At 29.4% G+C, this 26542-nt stretch overlaps 1 protein-coding gene across 1 annotated transcript in view; it reads left to right on the forward strand.

Moving 5' to 3' along the window:
- Nucleotides 1–26542, forward strand: part of LOC112680086 — a gene marked incomplete in the record, with an annotated part of 199354 nt that overhangs the window by 19085 nt on the left and 153727 nt on the right. Inside the window, 1 exon segment of the mRNA XM_025550082.1 lies at nucleotides 8892–8996. Within this exon segment, the coding sequence (XP_025405867.1) occupies nucleotides 8892–8996 (105 nt within the window).

The raw sequence follows: 26542 nt of genomic DNA on the forward strand, positions 1-26542 counted from the left end.
TATATATATATATATATATATATATATATATATATATATATATATATTTGAGTCGTAATTTCCTGTTGTTGTTTAAAATTGTATTTAGTAACAATAATAAAAATCATAGAAATATAAAAATTATAATATTTTTTCTTATTTTATCGGCTATAAAATTTGATGCATTAAATAAATTATCTGTGAAAAAATTAATATTTCGTTGAATGATTTTACAGTATTAAAATTACTTATTTTTATTATTTTTCCATGTATCAGATAATTCTATGTATTATCACAATCATAAATTGTTTTATTGTTTTTTAATCGAGTTAATGTTTTTAATACAATAAAACAATATTTTTATGAAACATATATTGCCATAAGCGTAATGACATATTTGTAGTACAAAATGTGCTTGGAATCAACGAATTTAGTATACACTTTATTGTGATTTTTTTTTTGAATATCAGTCAGAAACTTTCAAAACAGTGTATTTTTTTGAGTAAAGAGAAACTTGTTAATTTTATTATGATATTTACTTCATCCATATTTATTACGTTTTATAAAAATTAAAACGCCTTAACATTTTATCAATTATTATATTTTCATGTTCAGATTTAGTAATCGTTCAAATGAGCACTAGCGAAATAAAATAAAAAAGTTGTAGAAATATTGACCCCAAAAATAACGTTCCGTTTTCAATTAAACTTTGCGGGTTCAACTGGTCGTATACAAAAATTGTTGCGTGTATATATGTATATGTATTTTATAGTTATGAATTTAAAGCTCGTATGTTATGTGCGTATACTTAAATAGGCTGAATACGAAAATGAAAAAAGTTTATACTTTCAGTCATATATTTTGTTTTTCAATTTCGGATGTAGGCATGTTGTATAGATTTAAATTGGAAAAAAAATGTGTTCTATATTAAAACTGACTATACATCATGAATATTGATCGAAAAAATTCGTGGTTAATTATAATAATATATTACTAATTCTACGTGCAGTTTTTACAATGAACATTTTCTATTAAACTCTTATCATGGTATTCGGTTATAATAATACAATAAAATATTTTTTTCTCTAAGAAATCTTGTATTTAAAACGATGTTAATATATTTTTTACATGAGCATAATAATATATGGGGTATTTTATGTGTGACGCAATTTGTTGTTGGTATAGCTTCCATATTTTTTAATTTTTTTTATACCACTATTATATATTATTTAGTGAAAATAGTGGAATTGATTATCCGCGGGGGAGGGGGGTAAAAAAATGATATACGAAATGTATCGTCGCATTTATTTTGATTCAATCGTAATAGTTACAATAAAATCTTAATTATTGAGATTTCGTCGGGTTCTCTTCCACATTATTGTTTCCTTTTGCCGGGGACAAAAAAAAAAAAAAAAAAAAACCCGAATTTGTAATCTTATTACAAATATATATATTGCATCAGACCAATTGCAGTTCGACAATTATGTAACATATAAAATTATCTTCGTACAGAAAATAGATAAAAGCCAATCTAATAATGTCACGAGATAGTTTGAGGCGACCAGAGAATAAGGTTTAGCAATTGTATTAACGCGCCGCGCTACAAAGGTTCTCTAACAACGTTTACGCGGGTTAACAATGTCGAGAAAATTACATCATCGAACGTTGCGTTTGAAGGAACACCACCGTTTATAATTTGTATGGAAGTGAAACGTCGTCCGCTGGTCCACGTGTGGCGTGTACCGGTTTTGGGTAGCTGCGCGGAAACGTAGGAAAACGATTCTGAAAGCCTTTTCGCCTCCCGTAATCCGTAGACGTCAATCAATTAGATATCCAATGAGGGGTTCCCTAATCAGGTTTGATACGCGATCGCGGATAATTCAATAATGCTCTCCGTCTGTTCAATCGGGCTCCGGCAACTTCACGTGACACTGACGATGGATGGCCGTATTTAATTTGGTCGCTAATCGAACCGGAGTCGTTCGTCGGTATCGCTTGCGGTGTTACACATCCGTCAAGGTATTGCACAATGATCGTACACGTTCTTTACATACACTAGTGCAAACGTTTTTTCACCGTTTCCTCCCAAAAATACGGCAGTATTACTATAAAATAAAACGAATGAAATCGCAATTAAAACGTTCACTAAATTATGATAAATATGCGAGGAATATGAAAAATATGTAAATCACAATTGGTGTTGCGTTCAATAAAAATTTTACGAAGAGATTTTATTTTAGTTTATAATAAATATGTACATTTACACAAGAAGAGTCCTTCCATAGAAGGATATGTAATATTCGTATTTTTATGTTATTCAAATTACTAGAACACTTTTGTTTTTATATATATGTACATAATATAAAAGATAACATGTAAATATAAACGTATCATTAAACTGTGTTTACCTACGATTTAGAAAATCAAAAGCTTATATATTCATTCAGAAACTAGAAAACTACTCAAAAGAAATAAAATGTTATACTTTAAACATTGGATGCCAATAAAAATTGATAAAAAATTATAATTCTAATTTTTAAAATATGGGTAAAGGAATTACGAATTAAACTTGCATAACATTTTAAAGGTACAAGACACAAAATTTTTCTGAATATAATCGTTTTGGACTACTTTTTGATAATTAAATATCAAAGAGAAAATGTTGGTGCTGATAATTTAATTAACTTTCAAATATTTTGACCTAAACAAACTATACTTGTAAGTATAATTATAATTATAGTTGAACAAAAATTAAAATAAACGATTTCATAAAATCAAAACTCCTGGTACTTAATTATAAAATTGCTTTTAAGTTTATCCGAAAATATAATATAAATAATATTGGTCCACGAACTAAAATGTTTTTTTCTTTTCTTTATAGGGTAAATTTACTGGTACAATACTATAATGAACATTATAAATTACTATCCAGTCTCACAATATACGCATATTTTTATTTGTTATGTGTCAGTATTATGTTTTATTTTTGAAAACATCAGTTTTTATTCAATCGTACAGTAAAATATTCGTGTTACACACTACCATTGTTTTCGTATAAATAGGAAACAAATAAAATACAAAACGATTTTCGGTAAGATGCTTGTATTGAGTGTTAGTGCGGTAGCTTCATCCGTCGACTTTTTCGGATATTAAACCGGAAAATTCCGCAGGGTCCATCACTCCTGTGTAGCCAACTCGTTATTGACATTGTTCCGGTGCCAACACGTCACCAGATATTGGCTATAGGACTAGGCAAGCTCACGCATTCCTAGATGCGGGATAGGTTGGGTTGAGTTGGTCGAGTTATTTATATTAAATTTACGATGTATTTTAATTCACCTCTAATAATCACGTGCAATTGATCATGGGAAAAATTACATACATAATTATACTACAGAAATATAATGTAATATATTTTAATGGTGAACAAACGAAAATGATGTGCGCAAAAAAATTGATTTTCACAGCGTTTGTGAATTCAGCATCATATTTTGCTTCCCATTATTGCATAGCGTAAATTGAGTAATAAATAAATGTATAATTTATTGTACCCGTGCGTTCGAAATGACGTTGGCACAATTTATTTGCTTTATTTCCAAGACCCGTGGTAGCAGTTATTATAATATTCAGAGTTATAATTGCAATACAACGTGGAACTCATTCTTATGTTTGATACATAGCGGAATTAATATTACTTAAGTCATAATCACTTTGTCAATTAACTACGTTAAGTGTGCTGCAAGAGCGAGTGTCTATTTTTGGTTCTCCATGGTTAATTCTTCCGGGCACAATATTTTACCGCTTAGTAATTTGTGCATATATCAAACTGAATAAGTAAACCGTGTGTTGTATACAGTTGAGTTTAACAATATAAATACAATGTTGTGATCCGTGGACATACATTTGTGTATTCGTCTACTACAGTGGTTCCCAAAGTGTATTCCGTAGAACCTAAGGATTCCGTTGGACAATCTAGAGGGTTTCATTAGACGCACGCGAATACTGAGAGTAGTAATTGTAACAATTACATTATTAGTATTTACATCACTACTTTTGAGAGTAGTGATTGGATTTGTAACAATAACCGTTAATTATCATTGGAAAATTGTTTGCGTTTTGGTTTTTCAATAAAAAATCCCATAGTTAGGTTCCACAACACACAAATTATTTCTTAAGGTTTCCCAGGTCGTAAAAGTTCGAGAACAACTGGTCAGTTATATGAATACATTTTCCTCTTGGAGGTTACAAGTGTCTTCATTCCCGCGGAGTACTAGATTAATAGGAGATGCGACGAAAAATAACGTATACATAAATCGATGTAACGTAAAGTCTTGTTCGTCGATTGACAATGACAATAATTATAGATTAATGTTTTAAACCAGCCTTCATCGAACACCATAATATGTTATGCATGCAATTTGATGATGTGACAATGCACGCCAAAACGTTTAAAACCTTTTCGCTATTTGGCAGATGTGTGTTTACGGTGAAACAAGTACACAGGTTCAAAGAACAGAGCTGTTTAAAACGGTATTTTATTATCGCACCGGGACTGTTGGCGTATATCGCATTTCCATAAAAGGTCGCGATTTATCGGATCACCCGAGGAAACCTATGGAATTATTTCACTAATATTAAAATTGAAATCAACGTCGCGACCGATGGTCACCGTCGGTATCCTATGTTATATATTATATCTGCGTAAGACAAATTAAAATAAAAACAAACACAGAAACAAAATAAACAAATAACAGTAGAAAAATTGTAATTGTTATTGTTAATACCACAACACGACCGAACACTACGCGCTTAGTACGTACACAAGGGCGAAACGTTATGCGTGCGTACAACGGTCATAAAATATAGTACCTTATCATATTGTTCATTTATTTCATTTGTATGTTTATTCTTAATTAATTAATTTATATTTTCTGTTTTATGTTTTATTAGTTTTAACTTAATGTTTCTCACTTTTGTTTCTTTTCACGCGGTCTTGAAAATAATTATTGCTTAATGTTCGTGTAATATTAACGCAGTTAAATAGTTTTTAGTGTGATGTTGTGTCTTCCGAACACATAATTGTTTTTATTTCACTCCATTCTTTTTCTTTTCTCCCTTGGGCACCAATAAGACAAAGCATTTTGTCTTGGATGTAATGAAATTACACTTTTATTGGATTCAACCGACGTGGATATTAAAAGTAAATTTTGAAAATATTTCTCTTGCTCTCCGCTTATTTGGATTTACAGAGTGGAAAAAATGTTATTTTAATTATATTTTCCAAGCCCGTTGTTTTCAACACTAAGTTTAAGATAAACTATTCATTTTGTATAAAGCGGAATCCCAAAATAAAAGTTATATAAAAAAAAAAAAAATTACAACAACATAAACCACATTTTATAAAACTGCCTTTACTGTATTGAAGGTTATTCATATTAACTTCAGTTGTTATTTTTTTTTATTTTTTTTTTATATCCCAGCTATTGAGTTTTTTACATAATAAAAAAGGTTTTTATGTACAGTTTAATTATCATATTTTTGAATATATTAAAATTAAAAATTTAACAATATGTAAATTATGTTCAATTGAACTCTGTTATAAATGAAACCTATCATTTCAGTTCTAGAAAATATTTAAAGTTTTTGTCGATTGTATAAGATATTGTTTTTCATTTAAATATACGCAAAACCAATAGCTATTGATTACATTTTTAAATCTAAATCATCTAAATCTAAATTATCTAAATCATATTAGTTCATAATAGAATATTGTGATCTTGATGAAAACAAAATACGAACTTAAAAATAATAATTCCAGGTCGTAACATTATATGCAATATCAAAATGTATATACCTGTCAATTTATTCCTTGTGAAATAATTTGACGAGTTACTAACTATTGTACCCTAAAATTAGAATTAAATAGATGGAGTTAGATATTTATTTTGACTGTTTTAAATTATTTTAATTTACTAAGAAACTTACAATACAAAATGGATTCACTTTAAAAAGAGAAACTTGTAGAAGTGAAACATTTTTGTTGGTCCCAATGGATTTTACCTTAGACGAATTTCACTGTGCATTTATTATGTACAAACTGTTTTGGATGAGATTGGTAAATATCATTATTATAATGGAATTGATGGTTCTTGTAATTCATTTGATTATGTTATCATAGGAAAATTAAGATTTCAAATACGCCTGTTGTCTAAAAATAAAATATTTAACAATTGCTTACATAAATGTTGATGAAGTGAGATTAGGTTTTTAAATATAAATGCCATACCACAGAATAATATGCATAGGACACACAAAAAAAAAAAAATCAACTTTAGACATTTAGAATTTAATAATGCATGCAACTGTTAAATAAAATATTGCTCAAGGTTTAACAATTAATTTTGCAATTGTGGATTTTTATTATTATAGATTTTCAATAAATAATTTGAAATCAAAGATGAATCACGATGTAGGATTGTAGGTTTAATTAACGAAAATACATTAAAAAAAAATAAATCAAAAGTTTCCTATCTTATTTAATTTGTTTTTTAATAAATTGAAAAAATATTGGATTTTATTACATAATATTTTTTATGGCTTTCTTGTCCATCCGTTAATTAATTTATACTAAATATAGGTATGCTTAAAGTTTAGCTTTGTTAATTAAATTCTGTCATTACTTACGAAGAAATTCAGAAAAAAAAATTGTAATAAGAGAGTATCTGTTGCAAGTACACATAATTACTTGGCGAAAATATAGTTATTTTGATTAGCTGAAATTAATTTTTTTTTCCTTTTTTTTTCCTTTCATGCTAAATTTGTACATATTTTTAAAAATAATAAGTAGAATTCCAGGATTATTTTGTATACAAATTTGCGAGAACTTAATGAATGATAGCAATCAATCTCTTTGAAATATTACGAAAACAAAATGTTTTTTGTAGGCTATGTTTATACAATCTTCAAAGTCAAATATTTTTATGGCCTTATGTAGTTTAGAAATCTATCCGATGAAGAAATTATCTTCTATTTGTTGTAATATATTGCATGTATACATACTTATTTAAATATTTATACTTTAAAGTTTAGACGACTACTTCAGCCCCTATATTCATATCACAGGCTTATAACGATAAAATATAACAATTAACAAGTGTATTATAATACTAAGCTCATATTAAGCTGAATGAAGGAATACAAGTGTTCTAACCGTATGATGAAGTTTAACGTCTTTTCCGAAATGTTGAGAATTAATTACGCTGTATACCTAAACGGTGCGAATAAGTTACGTGGATTTCATGATGACTTTAATAGCTTGTGTAATATATTCGTTGGTACCTACGTCAAATGCAAAAATGAAAAAAGTTTGAATTTCGGTCGTATATTTTGTTTTCGGTATCGAAAGTACGTTGTGAAAATCTAAATTGCAAAAAGTTTGTAATCGTTTCGGTTTTTGACATTGATCGACGATCCTTACGATCAATTGCAATATTAAAGCTAACATGTCTATTATATTTTATACATTGTGACATGCAATTTATATATTAACTCGATGTATTATAACTTTACTTATTTAGCACTTAATATAATTGAGTACGGCCTAGAAGTAAATTAAAAATAACAATAACAATAATAAAAAAATGGATTTTGATTAGAACGATGATGCTATTGATTTACGTATTAAGTTACAAAATTGTAGTTGAGTATTTTTCAATGAATACTCCAGCAATTTAGCAAATCATCGTGAATGCTATAGTAAATTGAGCTCCTTTTCAAAATTTTTATATTTTTTTTATTTTTTTATGGGATGATTACTATTCGTTAAAAAAATATAAGGTCTAATATTATGTAAAAAAAAAAAAAGTAGCATTGAATAGATTCAATAAAAATCAACATCTGTATTGTGTTATACATATAAGCTATAAAATATAATTTGTATTACATGTGTATGTCAGAGCTATTGGTTTAAAATCAATTTTTGATTTTCCTGGTTCACTATTTATAGGGTTACTACTTACTACTACTAGTAGTAGGGTAAACCTAACCTAACCTAACCTACTACTAGGGTTACCTACTTTTTGGGAACTCTATTCTTATTGATACTATATTATTATATATCGTACTATGGTATACTCAAATATTGTCTCAGAGTTGACATGAATTTTATTATAAAATATAACTGCGAATGGCCATGAATTAATGTTGAATTTCATTAACGAAACGCTTTAATTTAATTTTAATAAAACAGGATATATTGTTTTTCATAGCTTAAACATTTTATGCAAGGCCATGATCCATTTTATCTACTGTTAAAATTTAGAATATTAAACAATAACAGTTATGAGTTTCAAATAATGCACGAACGATTGTTTTAAAAAATATTGACAATCTTTTACAACAAAAATAGTAACACTGAACTTGACGCTCGCGAATAAGGTGATATAAAAGGCACATATAAGCATATGGATCATGTTTTAAAAAAAAATATATAAATATATTTCAGTTACGATTATGATCTATAGTTTACGGAATATTCCATTCGTGTAATATCGTATGGCGCGTTGTGTAATATACGTGTCCATCGTTTAGAATTGGTTTAGGAGGGAAAAGTATTTGTTTATCATCATTATTGTATTTATACCAAAACAGGACCGTGTTTAAAATGCACCGACAGTTTTATACTTAATTAACATTTATATTTTTATCATATACCCTTAGGACAGTATATTTCGTATGTGTTTTGTATAGAGTCCATCCTATTATTTGTTTAAATTACATCCTAACATAAGAATTTGTTTTAACGATCGTGTTTATTATGAGTCCGACTACGTAATGTTGAACGTGGAAAAAAAATTATCTAAATTATAATTAAAGCACGCGTATAATATAGGTGTAATTTATTTTTATTGCAGATTGGAAGCCTTGATGAATTCTATCTATTCGAACATCAACACGTGCACAAACGGTCACTGTACCTTGACGAAAAGTACCATTCTTGTTTGAAATCGGATCCGCAGGTAATATAAATAGAACAAAAAGATTTAAGTTAGTTGAATATTACAGTTTCGATACAGTGTCTAATATAAGCGTAGATATAGTAAAATGTTTACTTACAGAAAAGAATAAAGCAATAACTACGTCATTTGAATAGTATTATAAGAATATTTGCTTTCTCAGTATTTGCTCACGCATACAGTTTTTGTATAATTTTAATATTGCGAATGACCGAATAGATTATTTTGAATAAACTTTCGAAGCAGTAACATTTGGTTACTCTTCCCAATATATCAAAACTCTATATTAAATCTCTTTGTTTAGTTTATTTATCATTCACATGGACTGAAAAGTTTGAAAGTTAAATATATATTAATATTATTATTATTATTATTATTTTTTATACTCAAACACCCAGTATAAAGCCATCCGCATGTAAGTTTGAATTCATAATATCATAATATACTTTATATAAAATCGCAAAATATCAATAGTCAAATAAGAACTCAAAAGAGCGATGATATAAAATATATTTCCAAGCACATTATTGTTTTTTTTTTATAACGGTAAAAGTAAAACAATAAAATATAATGCTACGAAAAAACCATCGAATACGAGTATCCTGAATTGATAGCGTCTGTAGTTTCTGATTGACGATATAACACGCGATGACATTTGACGTTGAACACACTACATGTTTTGCGGTGCCGTAAAGCGAAACGTGTCGTGTGTAATTTACTTATGCGTTTTTCTCTTTACGTTTACGGTCGGTGGTTGACGGTCCAGGTAAACAGAGATAAAATAGTCCTGGAAGGTTGAATCCGGTGCCAGTGTGATCACGTGGTCAGGACCCACACCTGACAACTGGCAATACTAGGATTGCTGCGGTGAACGTCAAGGTTATGGTAGAGATGAACGGAATGGAAGTTTTGATGGGGCGCGTATCTCCCGTCTACTGGTCTAGTTTTTGGGTACGAAGCCGAATTAATCAATTAATGTTAAGCAAAAAAAAAAAAAAAAAAATCAAAAAAATTTCGTTCGCCGCAGATAGCGTTGAATCTTGATCTCCGACCTCGGATAGCCTACTTTATATAGGTAATAATATGGCTTACTAAGTTTACTCGCTTTAAAGATTCCGAGTAAAGGAATTTGTTGCTTTCATTTTTTTTTCCACTAATACTTTTTAAAATCGAAAATTAAGTACCAATTATACCTTAGACATGTTTATTTTTCGATTATTCCGACTGAAACTATAGTACGTATAACTATGTATTTGAAATATTGGTGATCTATAAATTTGATATATTATCAGTCAGTTAGCATGATGGGTTTACGTGAAACGAATCCTATGAGGTTTTATATAGTGATAAGTCGTCAAAGTGTTTGGTCAAGCCAATGTTTTATAAATTTATGAAACATTATGATATTATTTATTTCCAACAAATTTGCTGGTGATTTACATTTTACTTTTTATCATAAAAATATTTATCATGCCAGTGTATTTACACCGATTTTTGCTCAGTATCGGATAGCTTAAATAGACTCATCATCAAATTATTGATTGATTGATGTGTACAAATAAATATACCTCACTCAACAAAGAACTTACACTTAAAAGGTTATCGATTATTCTTCGATAAACGTCTCACGTCCGACAGCGGATGTCTGATGGCCATTTTCGACCAGTATTAATTTTTGGATGAAGAGAAAAATAAAATACCTCTATGTTTATTTTGGATCGCATTTAACCTGTATTATTGCGTTTAGATCCTTTCTATATAAAAAACAAAAAATAATAAGATAAATTCCTTATTAGACTGCCAATAATGTTCAAGAAGTGGTCGAACGCTCGGAGTCTGGGTTAGTTCATTTTCTATATACATTGCATATACATTTTCCGATTATGGTAAAACAATTTTGTAATTTTCTAAAAATCGTATTATTCAATCAGAGTGTACCCTGTACGTTGTACTTGAAACAAAATATATTTTAATACTTACTTTTTTTTTCAGATATCATTTCATTTTTCGAAAAATATGGGTTTTTACAACTAATAAATAATTATTCGAAAATAATTAAATTTTTCAACTTATACAAATAAATACTTTGACCATTTTATTTTCAAGTTTTGTTTAAATTATATATTTAAATATGTTAAATCTTAAGAAGCATTATTGAATTTTTAATTTGATTCTGTTATGTATAATATGTTAAGCCAAAAATAATATTCAATTTCATTGGAGGAAGGCATAAGTGAAAATAATATTTCTATCAATTATTTTTCGACTAATGATATCACTATTGAATGTCAATATACTAACTGTCACAGCGCTTTACAATAACACGTATTTAATCTATAAGTGTAAAAGCTATGTCAAGGAAATTATAAAATTAAACTATAAAATAATTTCGTCTTTTCAAACAGGTTAAGCTTTGTGCAAACGTTTCATCTATATTAACAGACTCTTGTTGAGTTTTTGGAAACTTTTTGAAATATATAATTTAAAAAATAATAAATTTTTGTTTCATTATTGTATTCTAGAGTATTAACTTAGCGTGCATTCATAATTGATACAAATACTTTTATATAGTTTAAATGCATTTTTTTCTATTCAGTTTTGAACACATATAAATTGTCAAGAAGTTATGTCAATGGTATAGTCTTGAAAATATTTAAATATTCGACTCTCATTTTAATAAATCTATTGAACCCCGTTAAGCTTAGTCGGATGCATTAAATTTTGGAATGGGGCAAAAGGAAAAAGATGGAAAAGGAACGTTTACTGAATTCCATACACTTGTTTTAATATTGTTGCCCGTCAAGGCGTGAAAATAATGACATTATAATCCCATTTCTTAAATTCTGTCGGGACATCCGGGAAAAAGGGTTCCCGGAGTGGTTTTTGTGGCCACGACAACAGGGATGAACAAGATTGATGACGGTGTTTCAGAGAAATGAAGGGAAAAACCGCTGAGCTTTTGTCTGTAGTCCGGTAACAACATAAACTAATGTAATTGGATGATCCCGGAATTCCCTGAGAATACCATCGTAGAATTTAATTTAAATATTAACACACGGGCATTCATATAGTCGAATGATACTAGCAGTAAGTGGAGTACACAGAGTTGGTAAAGTTATGCCACTATAATATATGTATAAACACAAATAAATGTAAGCACGAAGAAATTATGAAAAAATATACAAAATGCACCCAGGATGTCCTGGTCCAGGAAAATGTTTCTGCCCCAGATGACAATATTTGTAGCATTCACCCTCGACTTTCATGTCCCTCTTTTTATTCTTGCCTTTTATTTTATTTTATTTTTACATAGCTCTGAGTGGTTTCGTGGGCGTTGAAACGTCGAGCTGACCCAACATGGGCAATGATTTTCCATTTGCTTTAGATTAAAAACTTTTAATTTGAATTTCGTAATCTCGTACTATTATATTTATGTTTTGTAATTTAACAGAAAGAAACTCATAATTTTAAATAAAAATTGTTTTTAATCGTAATTTCGTTTCTGTGGTCATAAATCAAGACAATATAAACATAATACAATTACGTAAAAAAGAACTAATAAAATTAAAAGTTGTACCCGTATCCCAAAATATTAATAACGAATATGTTTTCATATTAAATGTATTGATACCTCCAGTTTGAAAATATTTTTTTTTTTATTTATTACATGATCAATAACAGTTTTTTAAGCTTTATAATTTTGTTTTTTAGTTGTAAAAATTGTCGTTAAAGTATTGCCATGTATTTTTAGTGTTTCGAATAAGTTTAATTAAATAATATTTTAGTAGGTATTGAAAACGCAGTTAGTGTGTAAAGGTACTTGCAGTCTATATATTGAACTAATTTTATGCAAATCGTTGTAAATTATTTGCAATGTTTTTATAGTAAAAACTTTGTCTTTTAGAAATATACACTTTAAATACGATGGTTAACTTTTATGAAAATTAATGAAATTATTTTTTTTTTAAATAGAATAAGTATACCATATCCGGTATGTATAAAACATATTTTATCTATTTATTCTATCACAAATTATTTATTTAAAAAATGTGATACACCTATAATATTATAAACTAATATTAGCGTTAATCAAGATCGAATGCATAAAATATATTTCGTACATGGACCATATAAATATTATATCTGTAAACATAGTTGGGTTTGCTGTAAAACAAAAGATATTGATGAGATATAATAGCGCACTGATGGAAGTACCTCTACATATACCTCGATTTTGAATTAAAAAGATAAACGATTCTTAAAAATTGGGATCAAATAATTCTTATGAAATTTGGTTTAAACCATGCTCGGAATTTCAGAATGATCATAGTTTTTCTTGAACTTATGGAATACTATGAGAATTAAAAATATAGAGCATCTAAAATCTTGCTAAGAGACGAGAGATGGTTTGTGTACGTACGAATAATATAATTGTGTTGGTCGTACATTTTTCATTCGTTCCATGCCAAACTCGGCGCAGTATAAGTATACATCAGTATACGTCGAATGTAAATATAAATATAGTTCAAAAAAAATGTAACTCAAATGTATCGAGTTTTAAAACACATCGGAAAGCATGTTTATATAAGATTGTCTACTTAGGTACCGGTGCGGTATTACCAAAAACATTACGATTTAACGCTGTAATATGATAAATTATTTTACCATTAAAATTTACTGTACTATGTCGCGTTGAAATTCGATACGTTTTTAAGCCTCGTCTAATATGCTCCGAGAACTCCATTTCACGTGCGTAACCAGCGCCTCCCATTAGGAAAATTTGATTTTTTATACTATCAATAATTAGCACGTTATTAGCATGAATTTGCATGACTATTGCCGAAATTCGTTCAATCGTTGTTTCCGTGTAATATTGTACCAAAAAATTTGCGCGTTTCACCAGAACTGCCCCAGATTGAAATTTTACGAATTTCTCTCTTATGAGCTTTTTTGTTCTTCAATATTTTAAGTAAGATTTTTACTATAATATTTTAGTGATTATACTATTAGTTTAAATTAATCCAATTAAAAAAATTGTGCGAAGAGGATGTCAGGGCTTTGTTGGTTTTTTCTCTCAGGCCCTACTAGATACTATCATTTTGGTTTTACAATTTTTCTTTTCTTTGTTTGGTCTATGAACACTTCCTCCTAGAAGTGTTACTCAAAAATATGAAATGTAGCACTGAAAAAATTACAAGGATTGTTGATTATTATTTATTATTATACAATCTTGTATGTAAAATATTTTATAACAATAAAGCTTTACGAGTTGACTTTTAGAATTTAAATAAACCGTTTCAAATAATATTATTTATAATTTAATATACTAAAAAATATATTGGTATCCTACATTTTGTCGTGGACTTGGACGTCTTAAAACATCCATAGGTCATTGGCATTGTGTAAACGTGGACCCCACAACTGGGAAATCTACGACGATCTACAAAATAAACCAAAGTCTGCAAAATAAACCACCATAGTTCCTTGTGAAATGCTTATTTACACATTATAAATTGGAATATCAAAATAAAATTTGTTTGTTTTATTGTAAAAAAGTCAAAGACATAAGAAGTACACTTATGTTTTTTATTCTGAATTGTTATCACTTTGTTTTAGGTGTTTTTGGATATATGTAATTCATAATATATAATATTAGTTTTATGCATTAAATAATAATAAATAGTATTTACCTTTGTGTATGTTTATAGTACATTAGTACCTATACTACCTATGTTAAAACTATTAAATTATGACCGGGATTGGTAAATTGAGTACCAGCTTATAACAAATAATAAATGTTTTTTAGATTCTGAACGGAGTGAGGAGTATATTGATTTAACAATGATGTGTGCTGTTTGTGTCTGTGTACAACATAACTACTAGAATTAATGCTTCAAAGTCAGAGGTGGTCTCCAGTAGCAAATTGGAAACCCATGGTGCATTATAAAGGTTAAAATTAGAAAATCTCCAATAGTTTTCAAACGCGTCAGGAAAAATAATAACTACATGCAATATTATCAGAAAAAATCGATTAACCATGCTGTATTCAACACCCAACCCATCCTAATTGAAAAATAAATGACTATAAAATAAAATAAAATAAAATATATAGCAATATTTAAATATAATATATCCTAGACTGATAAATTATCTCCGTTCATAATCATTTTTCGTATACAATAATACTTATCATTGCATTCAAATTTAACACAATATATTGTGGTGACGTAAACAACGCACCGCGAATCGTCCAAATTGTTTACAATATTGTCAGTGGATAAGGGGAAATCCCATGTTCTAGAATATGTGATGATTATCTCGTTAAGGTAATTTCGAGAATGTTCTAGACAATCGACGCCGATATATATATATATATACCGGCTGGTCAGACGCTCATTCAGTCAGTCCGTGAGTACAATCCGCGACACACCGTGAATTACACTCCGCGATATATTCGGCAATTCCTCCGCAATTGTAACGCGTATCGATATTTGTACATACATATTTATATAATATAGTGTCTATTTTAATTTAATTAAATTGTGAGTGATTTTTATTACTTAAATCCCACAAATTGGTGACCTCGACGTGATGGCAGAGACAGACGCAACGATTGCTCGAGTGGCCGTCAAAATACCGGATTTCATTTCGTCAGATCCCGAACTTTGGTTTGTTATGGTCGAAGGTAGTTTCACCAGCGCGGGAGTCACAGCTGACAGCACGAAATTCATGTTGATTCTTAAAATTTCTCAGCTTACCTTGAGTATAAATCAGGAAATTGCGACGTTGAGAAGTGAAGTGGCAGCGATCAATACTCGTCCCTCGCGTAATCCGGACTCAAGACTAAGTACTTACCGCTCAAGATCTCGATCTCGGAGCCGTACTCTCCATGGTGCAGATGGATTATGCTGGTATCATTGGCGTTATGGATCACAATCGCGAAAATGCAAGGAACCTTGTACCTATAATTTGGGAAACCTGACGGGTTATCACTGATGACGGCCAGTGAGACCAGTCCGTCCCCGCGCCGTCTATTCATTACTGATCGAACTTCTCAAACTCAATTTCTCATCGACACGGGTGCCGACCTATGTGTTTATCCACGTAGTGCTGTTAAAGACCGACGAGTAAAATCCAATTACGTCCTATCAGCAGCCAATGGCACGCCTATTAACACCTACGGTACTATCACGCTCAGCCTCAAATTCGGACTTCATCGAGATTTCACTTGGAGATTTGTGATCGCGGAAGTATCCAAACCCATCATTGGTGTGGACTTCTTGAGTCATTACAATCTTTTGGTAGACGTGCGTAATCAATGTCTTTTAGACGGTGCTACACGACTCACCGCTCGTGGTCACGCTGCTGAATCTTCTATACCATCCATAAAGATTGTCGTGGGAGAAACGAAATACGGCTGTTTACTACGGAAATTTCCCGAGATCACTTGACCATATGGAGCGCCTAAAGACATTAGGCACAGCACCAAACACTATATTCAAACGATACCAGGACCACCAGTATCTTGTAAGCTACGACGCTTAGCACCTGATAAGCTCAAGGCAGCAAAAAAAGGAGTTTGAAGCTATGATCCAATTAAGCATTATTCGACCGTCCCAGGGACCTAGGGCATCACCATTACACTTGGTATCAAAGAACACAACGGACGCCTGGCGTCCTTGTGGGGATTACCGTGCCCTAAATGCTCGGACTATTCCAGATCGGTACCCGGTTCGTCATATTCAGGACTTTGCACACTTTCTCCACGGTAAAACGATTTTTTCAACAATCGACTTAGTCCGAGCATATAATCAAATTCCTTTAGCTGAAGAAGATATTCCTAAAACCGCAATCGTGATACCATTTGGACTTTACGGATTCCTCTTTATATCTTTTAGGCTTCGAAATGCAGCACAATCGTTTCAACGATTTATTGACGAAGTACTTTTTGGACTTGATTTCTGTTACAGCTACATTGACGACATATTGGTGGCATCTGTTTCTGAGGAAGAGCACATCAAACATTTACAGATCATTTTTGAGCGTCTACGCGAATACTCTCTGGTCGTCAATCCAAAAAAATGCGTTTTTGGACAGTCAGAAGTAAAGTTTGTAGGCTACATGATTTCTAGAAAAGGAACACGTCCACTACCCGATAGAGTCACTGACATTTTGAGCTACAAGAGGCCATCGTCCGCTAAGGGTCTACGACAGTTCTTGGGTATGATAAACTTCTATCGTCGTTTTATACCTGGAGCTTCAGACGCACAAGCACCACTACGTGATCTTTTGGTACCCAATTTAAAATGTAAGTCACCTATTAACTGGACACCAGAGGCTTTTTCGGCTTTTGAAAAATGCAAGGAGAAACTCGCCACGGCCACGCTTCTCGCACATCCATATGACAACGTTCGACTGGCTATTGTAAGTGATGCTTCAAACACCGCGGTTGGCGCAACTCTCCAACAGTTCATCAATAATGAGTGGCAACCTCTTGCCTTCTTTTTCGAGAAGCTCACAGCGACCGAGACGAAATACGGAGCCTACGATCGAGATTTTCAGTATATGGTGGAAGGACGCGATTCGGTTATATTCATTGATCACGCCGAGGTCACCAATTTGTGGGATTTAAGTAATAAAAATCACTCACAATTTAATTAAATTAAAATAGACACTATATTATATAAATATGTATGTACAAATATCGATACGCGTTACAATTACGGAGGAATTGCCGAATATATCGCGGAGTGTAATTCACGATGCGCCGCGGATTGTACTTACGGACTGATTGAATGAGCGTCTGACCAGCCGGTATATATATATCGGCGTCGATTGTCTAGAACATTCTCGAAATTACCTTAACGAGATAATCATCGCATATTCTAGAACATGGGATTTCCCCTTATCCACTGACAATATTGTAAACAACTTGGACGATTCGCGGTGCGATGTTTACGTCACCACAATATAATATTTCGATTTTGGGTGGTGCTGGCGAAATGCGCAAATTCTTTGATACGTTATTGTTCGGAAACAACGATCGAGCGAATGTCGGCGATAGTCGTGCGAATTCATGCTAATTTCGTGCTAAATAATGGCTATGAAAAAATATAAAAATTCCATTTTTGCGATTGGGTGGTGCTGGCGACATATTTATCCAGCACCACCCGTTAATTTTTGCGATTCCGGAAAAATGTACGACATTCAAATAGCAAAATTAGTCATGCAAATGCATGATAATAACGTGCTGATTATTGATAAAAAATCGAATTTTCCTTGTGGACGGTGCTGGCGTAACGCACGGCTCGATTTTGCGTCGTAATTGAATGTCTCGTGCGACAAGGTTCGATGTTTTCGGTGGAGATTACTCATGAAAAATACACCACGTAGGGAATGAAAAACATCGTTGGAAAATTAATAATTTTCTCGGAACCTAGGAAATGTGTGTACACTTGTACCCAGTGTACATATTGCGTAACCAATAAATAACAGTAAAACGACATCGTTATGAAATCTGTAAACCTTTCCCCCGAAACCTGTGTATCATAATACACAACACAACGTACTCCGTCGAACATTGTAATGTACAACGTGACATCATATTACCATAGGTACACTTATTTGTCTAACTTGCTTCGTCTGCACACATTTCGGTCAATAATAACTATTGTTTTCTTTGCCCGAGACTTAAATTACTCAATACTGTGCGCCAAAGGCGTAGATTTTATTTTTTTCTGGGGGGGGGGGGGTGTTTTTGAGTCAATTCATAGTATTATTAGTATATCTTAATACGAGGTCCTATATAAAAAAAAAAATACTATCATAATGGTATTATTATTATGTCCCGTATTAAATGAAAATTATTTTGTTACTCAATTTTCAATATATACCTAATCATAGTGAAATGAAAATATAATTTTACTATAATATGTAAATGTTAATAAATAATAATTATATATAATTGAAAAAAATCTGGGAGGCTTGGAAACTCCTTACCCCCCTCCAATCCCGTAACTACGCCACAGCTGTACGCGTACTGTCGGTCTTATCCGTTTTTCGCACTTGTATTCAACGGTCTCGGTTGCATTTTTCGCATTGCGATAGTATAACGCGTTCTCGTTTCGTAATGTATTGCGAATATCTCGTGTACGGCGAACGATCGGTTACCACATCCGTTTCAATACCATCGGAAATCGGATTGTTTGCGCCCGTTAAGCCAACGTTAGAATAATGTACGCTGAACTAATACCGTTCCGATATTCTATTATAATTATAATCGTTCTTAAAATATTGAATATCGTACGGTATACATATATATATATATATATATATATAATCTGTTTTCAAACTACACGCACAAACAGTATACGACATAACGCTAAATTCTGGTATATTGGTACACTTTAATTGGGTTGTGTACATCGATAGTTATTATTAGACGTAGTTGCAAGATCCACAGTTACGAGTATAATGACAACAATAGTCTATGATGTATTGTCGCAGTATACTACTGGTTCGTATGACGAGCACGTTTTTCACGGTAGTACTGTGATGCGTAACACGAAATATTCATTTTTTCTTCGTCTATATTTTTGTCATTTGCAATTGTTTAGGCTTTAATGGCTTTAAATACTTTAACGTTTTAAGATTCTAAACGTGAGCAACGAATTCAACGGTTTTGTAATTATATGCAGTATTTTCATATCTTATGTTACTACAAATAACTCGAATTTACTTTCTGTTACATAGTACATTTTATAGAAACCGTTAATAGAATATGAAATATTATATTTTGGTATTTGTATTTTTTTTTTTTCTGTCAAGATTTATATATTTCTTCGTAAGATATCGAATAGACCATGACTGTCAAATACATTAACTTATGTATTGCATTCGTATATAAATACCTAATTATTCAATAATTTGGTTATTACTATGGTTAATATATTTTCAAAATTGACTAATTTATTTTAAATTCTAATAATATAACTAACGTCTACGGTAAGGTTAAGTTAACCGTAATAGTGGTTTTAAAACTTAATTGGTCATATCATCGTGTATTAAATGATTTATTTAAGTATTATTATATGGTAGGTATTATTAGTAGTATTATTATAAAAATGTAAATGTAGTCAATTTTTTATATTTTAACTGGAATTTTTACAAAAAAACTAGTATTCGCAGTGTCAAATTAAATTAGAAAATATTAAATACAACATTAAGAGAAACTATAAAATTATTAAGCAAAAGCAGTTGCAATAAAATAATAACAATAAATACTATTATTTTACTTTATGATAATAATAATTTTATACTTCAATATTCATTGTTTGTATATTATAATATAAAGTATATATTGTAAATATTATTATAAAGTTATAATTTGGCTTCCAACAAAACACAAATGAAAAAATTAAAATACTAAGTCAAAAAAAATTAATATTTATACAAGTATAAGACTATTATGAATAGAACTAATAAGATTAATGGTATAACGCTAAGACTAAGATTAAAAACTACAGTAAAAATAACTTTGGTAAAAATGTATAAATGTTGATTATTTTATCATTTTGGTACGGCTAAGTCATATGCACACATTCACTGTTTAATGGAATTAGCACTGGCTGTGTTGATTTCTTCAATATCTTTTGTGAGTGAAAATAGTTTTTTTTATAAATTAGATTCTATATCTATTTTTTTTATACAGAATGCAAATGTATATTATCTGATTATTTTAACAAAATTTATCAAAGGTAACAAATCGTCCAACATCAAGATATTTGATCAAACATTCATTTTCACTGATTTAAGGAAACAAAGCACAGCTAGGAATACCGAGGGTGTCAAAATAATTATTTATGCATATCTGTGATAGCGAGTGTCTGAAAGCAAAGTCTTTAAAAGTAATAAATATCTTTCAAACTTGTAATCTTTTGGCATTTAAAATAAATATTAAATTACGCAAAAGCTATATTTATATATTTTTAATAACTTAACAAGAAAGATTCACGAAATTCATAAATGCTTAAGTTTCTAAGTCATATAAAACGTTAACTATGTAGTTTAAAGTTCTGGATTTGTATATGTAAAAATACCAATTCATAGCTAGTCCGTTGTAATGTATATTATTTAAAGGAACAATAATGTATAAGATATAGAGTTCAAGTATTTTTTTGTTTTATACTTCCAGCAGGGTGCTAACGGTAGGTGCATATATGGATTTAATAATATATCCGCATGTATTTTATTTATATTTCTAAGGTGAACAATTCAAGCGTATTATTTACGAGTATATAGTGTTCAGGGTATAGTGATATAGTTTATAGTAAACCATTAAATTTTTTTCGGTTCCTGTTTAGGTTTGGGTTTTTTAAAAGAGTATAGGGTTCTAGAACTGGTTAATTTCAGTTAATTTTGATAATTAGAGATTTATTAAAAAATAATATGAAATTATTTAATTATTCTTGTTTAAATTGTAATTGTTTCATTTCATGAAAATATAAGGTATTATGAATAGTTAAAAAAAAATAATTATAAATATATATATTATAAATTATATAAGCCTGTTATATTTCTTTGAGTTAAGTTAAATTATTTTATTCCATCTCATAATAAGAATTCGTAAAATATTTTGTAGTATTGTGAAATATTATGATTTGTTGAAATAAATATCTTTAATTTAAAATTTAATTTTAATTAGAAACAAAGTTAATACTGGCTACAACAGTGTAGCTACACATTTTTTATAAACATGAATTATATTTTATTTACTTAATAGACAAGATAGATGATATACTCATTGTAAATTGTAATATATTAATAAACATATAAAAATAATAATAATAATAATATTCCAAATATATTTATTATATGCATTACACTATTACAGTTAACAACACAAAATAATAAAAACATAAAAGGATTTGACTTTTATTTTTTTGAACCGACAGATGGACAAATGAAATAGTCATTACTACAGTTTTACTAGTCTAAATAACTGACTTAAATTAACCCTTTTATAATTAAGGTTACGGTTACGGTTACGGTTTTTCATTTTTGGAAATAAAGATTCCGGTTTTAGTTACGCTTCCTAAATTTTAAAGTTTAACTGGTTCCAGTACCGGTTCTTTTCGGTTACAGTTCTGGTCGCTGATAGTGGTAAATTAAAAAAAAAAAAAATATATATTATTATTATTTTTTTTTTTTATCATCATATAAACAGTAATATCTTTGATTTAAGTATGAAAAATAAATTCATATATTAATTACAATTGCTACATTTATGGCAGTGAAAATGTACAGCAAAGTATACACGAACTACCTTATTCCGTACAATCTGTGATGCACACTCAAAAATAAATAGGGGTATTATATTGAGTTAAAAAATATAATTTACCTACCGGGTCACTTTCAAAAAGAAAACCGTGGATACTTTGCTCTCATGACTCATTAAATATAATTGTATAAACTTATTAGTAATTATAACTGAAATATTAATAAATCGTTAAATAAAATATTTAGTATTTTGTCATTTCAATTGAATCAACTTAATATTTAAGTATTGAATATTAATTTAAATAAAATGTAATTTATTGGATGATTATTAAATATAATTATATTTAAGTTTATACAATAAAAAGTTTTACTACAGATACAATTTATATAATAACGAATAAAATTATTATAATTGTAATACTTAACAACTAAATTTATGTACACTGGGACTGTCATATTTTTTTGTAAAAAAATATGAATTTGTATAATAAAGCATTTTCTAATATATTGCTATTATTTGTAAATATCTTTAAGTGTCTGTGATTTTATGGGTGATAGAATATTCATTAGCATTTTGTCAATTACCTTTATATAAGTTAACATAATAATAATCATAATAAAATATAATGACTATATTATTTTATAGTTTATTTTTAAAATGCTTATACGTAGTAGAACTATGATGTAGATTTTTTTGACCAGAATTCTAACCGACCATAAAAAAAAAGAGGTAGTAGTTGCTGCCCTTGAATCCTTCAGTGTGCGCCACCACATACAATTATATCTCAACAAAAAAATAGATATTGCAGCGTTTTACTTCCTGACATCGAAATTCTGCCATATAAAATATAAAATGAAGTCACTCTTTAAAGTACTAGAGTCTTGTTTTATTTATGTAAAAACCTGGTAGGTAAGACTAATAATTTTCATTATACACTCGTGATAGTAATACATTAGTAAAAATCAATAATCTCTTTGCTTTACTTAGAGTACGAACATTGAAAAAATTACGACAATATTATTAAAGAGCTTGTCTCTTGTGGTTGAGCTTTATCTAAACTTAAAAATAACAAGTAATTTTAAAATTATTTTTATATATATTCCCTAGATTTATCCAAAATATTAAAACAAATTCTATTAGAAAAAAGTTTTACAGTTTCTTAAAGATATTGCTATTTTTTTTTATGAATTAACGTTAATAATTGATATTTTTTCTAACTTTAATCATCAAATAATCAATAAAAAATAATATAAATATAAAATATATCATAAATATATGTGTAAAAACAATATTCGTTAGAATGCATTAATGTTCTTAAAATAGGTGATTCAATATAATTTAGTTTTTATTAATATTTTTATATAAAAAAATGTATCTTACTATAGCTAATGAACCTATCATCGCCTATTTATTAATTATTAAAAAAAAAAAAATAAAAAAAAAAAAATAAAATAAAATCCATGTTATATAATGAAAACAAAAAAAAAAAAACGATCACTCTAATAAAACTTTCTATAATGGATAATATCATATTATACTGTCGATAAAAATATTACAATAACTATTTCCCATTCATCAATTTATTATTGTTCGATCCACGAAAGTTTTAATAATACTATACAACATACCTCAATTGTCTGCTTATAATTATAGTTCACTAATAAGATCAATTATTATTTTGAACGTATTAAAAATAATCAATGACATTTTGAAGTATTACTATATAATTTTAACTGATAGACTATAGTTTTTTTTTTGTAATAATATCATTAGACTAACATAATGAAACAGATATAGTGGACTAGAGAAAAAAAAAGGTTTTCTACGTAAATAATTCTTTATTTGCATATTTTCATGAAAAATATAATTAACGTTATAAATCGGTTTTTTAAAAAAAAGGACAAACACAGATATTTTAAATCAGATTCAAAGGCAAAAGTATGATTAAAGGTTTTTACTAAATCACGGAAAACGGTTACGTTTTAATCTTATATTTAAATCTTACACACATCGCACTTGAATTTATAAACTTTTTCTTGAGCTATTTTAGTTATATGATATCAAAATTAAGGGTTTAAAAAAAAGTTAAATATATTGAAAATCAAAACTTTTCAATTCAAAAAATTTCTTCATATTCCTCTCATCCTTTTTCTACATAAAACCACATCGCTATAAATTCTGGTATGTGAACCTTAATAAAATAAACTATAGAATATCATCGGTAGTACTAAAATATAATTAAATAATTATCCAAACTATGCTTATAAAAATCAATAATTGATATTATCAGGACAATTGATTCTCAACCTCATCGTACGTGTTGTAGCTGAATACACGATACGTAAGCCCAACAGCAATAGGTGTGTTTATTTTAAAATTAATATAATCAATTGATTAAAGAAGGTCAAAGATTTTCTGGTATAGAATTACCAGTGCGATAGTTGACTCATGACGTACACAATACGATAATGACAGTTTTACGTAAATCGTTAAACATTAAATGACCTAATGTTGGATGTGCAATCAAAACAAATTTAATTTAATAGTAAAAGTAAACTTGGTCAGTAACAGTACACAAAGTTTTATAATTAAACGTTATTTTTTCGGAATCGAGAACAAAACACTTCCACATAAAGCTACGCATTATGGATAATGATTATACAGTACACTATAACATTCAAGCAGTTTTGTATATTTTTTTGATTGTATAAATTTGATAACGAGCCATTAATACGTGAAAATATTATAAGGTGTCATGAAAATATTGGAAAAATCAGAGCATCAGCTGTCAAATAGCAAAAAAATATGAACAAATAAATAAAATATTATGTAGCCTGTTATAATCAGTACGAATATCGAATTATTGACCAGATATCATCATTGTCTAATTCTCATCTCAATATACTACACTGGTAAATGTTGCGTTTACATATGGTGTGTCCACATACTGTAATACCGTAAAAACACCAATTATTCACTTAACGCTTTAAGTCCCACGGCCATCACATTTCTCCTGGTTCGAAAAATCCTTATGCTTGATGAACATTTAATTGGCCGACGATCATAGTTTAATAGTTAAAATTCGAAACACTTCCACTGAATCATTTCAAGTCTTCTAAATCTATGTAAAACTGCATTTTTTATGTTTAACATTAAATAGTTTAAGAAAAAAAAAAATAAAGAGGAGGATGTTATAATTCGGATGATTCTAACCTGGTACGGTTTGCACATTTTTACAGCGGTATTAGTTTTTGAACTGAAAGTCTGATATCATATCGTTATATTTTTTGCGCACTGGGCGAGAAAATTGATAAACCTAACGGCAGCATTATTCGTTTCGACGAGCCTTTCGGGCCGTAATTATATTGCACAAAAAACACTCGATAATGTTGTTGAAATGATGTTCTCGATCGGTGTTATTATTTATTTTTTTTTCTACCACACGCGAATGTAAACGGAAATGAATGTAAACGGAAATCGGTGCACCGGAGACGGTATTCACCGAAGACTTTTGCGATCATTGCGATTACGCCATGTCCAACGTAAACTCGTTGCATCCGACATCGCGTCGGACGTGTTCGCCGCACGATTCGAATATTAAATAATGTTGGTGTCCGACGCATCAGAGGCGAAAAAAGATGGATATATTCATATGATATTACGTTAAAATAATTATCTAGACCGACGTTTCTAAACATTTTTTATCCGTATAACCCTTTTTAATATCTAAATTTATCGTGGAACCTTTACTTTTTTTTTTTTTAACTTTTTTAGCTTTTTTTAGGACTTTATGATTATTTGTAAATACTCGTAAATTATAATCATATAACAATATTGAGTTAAAGGTATTTAATTCACAAAAATGGTTAAAACAAAAATTAAAATAATAATAATTGTATACACGTACATATATAACAATACTTTAATAATAATTAATTTAATTAGACTAAATATAAATTTAGATTATTTCATACGAATTATACATTATTATTTTATATACAAAGATTTTTTTTTCTATAATGCAAACATTTTTTCACCATTACTAATCTTAAGTTGTAATTTTTAAAGTAATTTTCTTAAACGTTTTTAAAAAATTACTTAAGCTTCGTGGTACCCCAGCGTTCCACGGAGCACAGTTTAAAAAACACTGATCTAGACAAACAAATATCTTACACATCGGACGTGAATCGACTTTGGACGTGTATGCGTTTGTCACGAGTCAGTGAGAGAGAGAGAGAGAGAGAGAGAGAGAGAGAGAGAGAGAGAGAGA

This window comes from Sipha flava, unplaced genomic scaffold, assembly GCF_003268045.1.
Source record: "Sipha flava isolate LNK unplaced genomic scaffold, YSA_version1 173_pilon_pilon, whole genome shotgun sequence".
In the NCBI taxonomy this organism is placed as follows: Eukaryota; Metazoa; Arthropoda; class Insecta; order Hemiptera; family Aphididae; genus Sipha; species Sipha flava.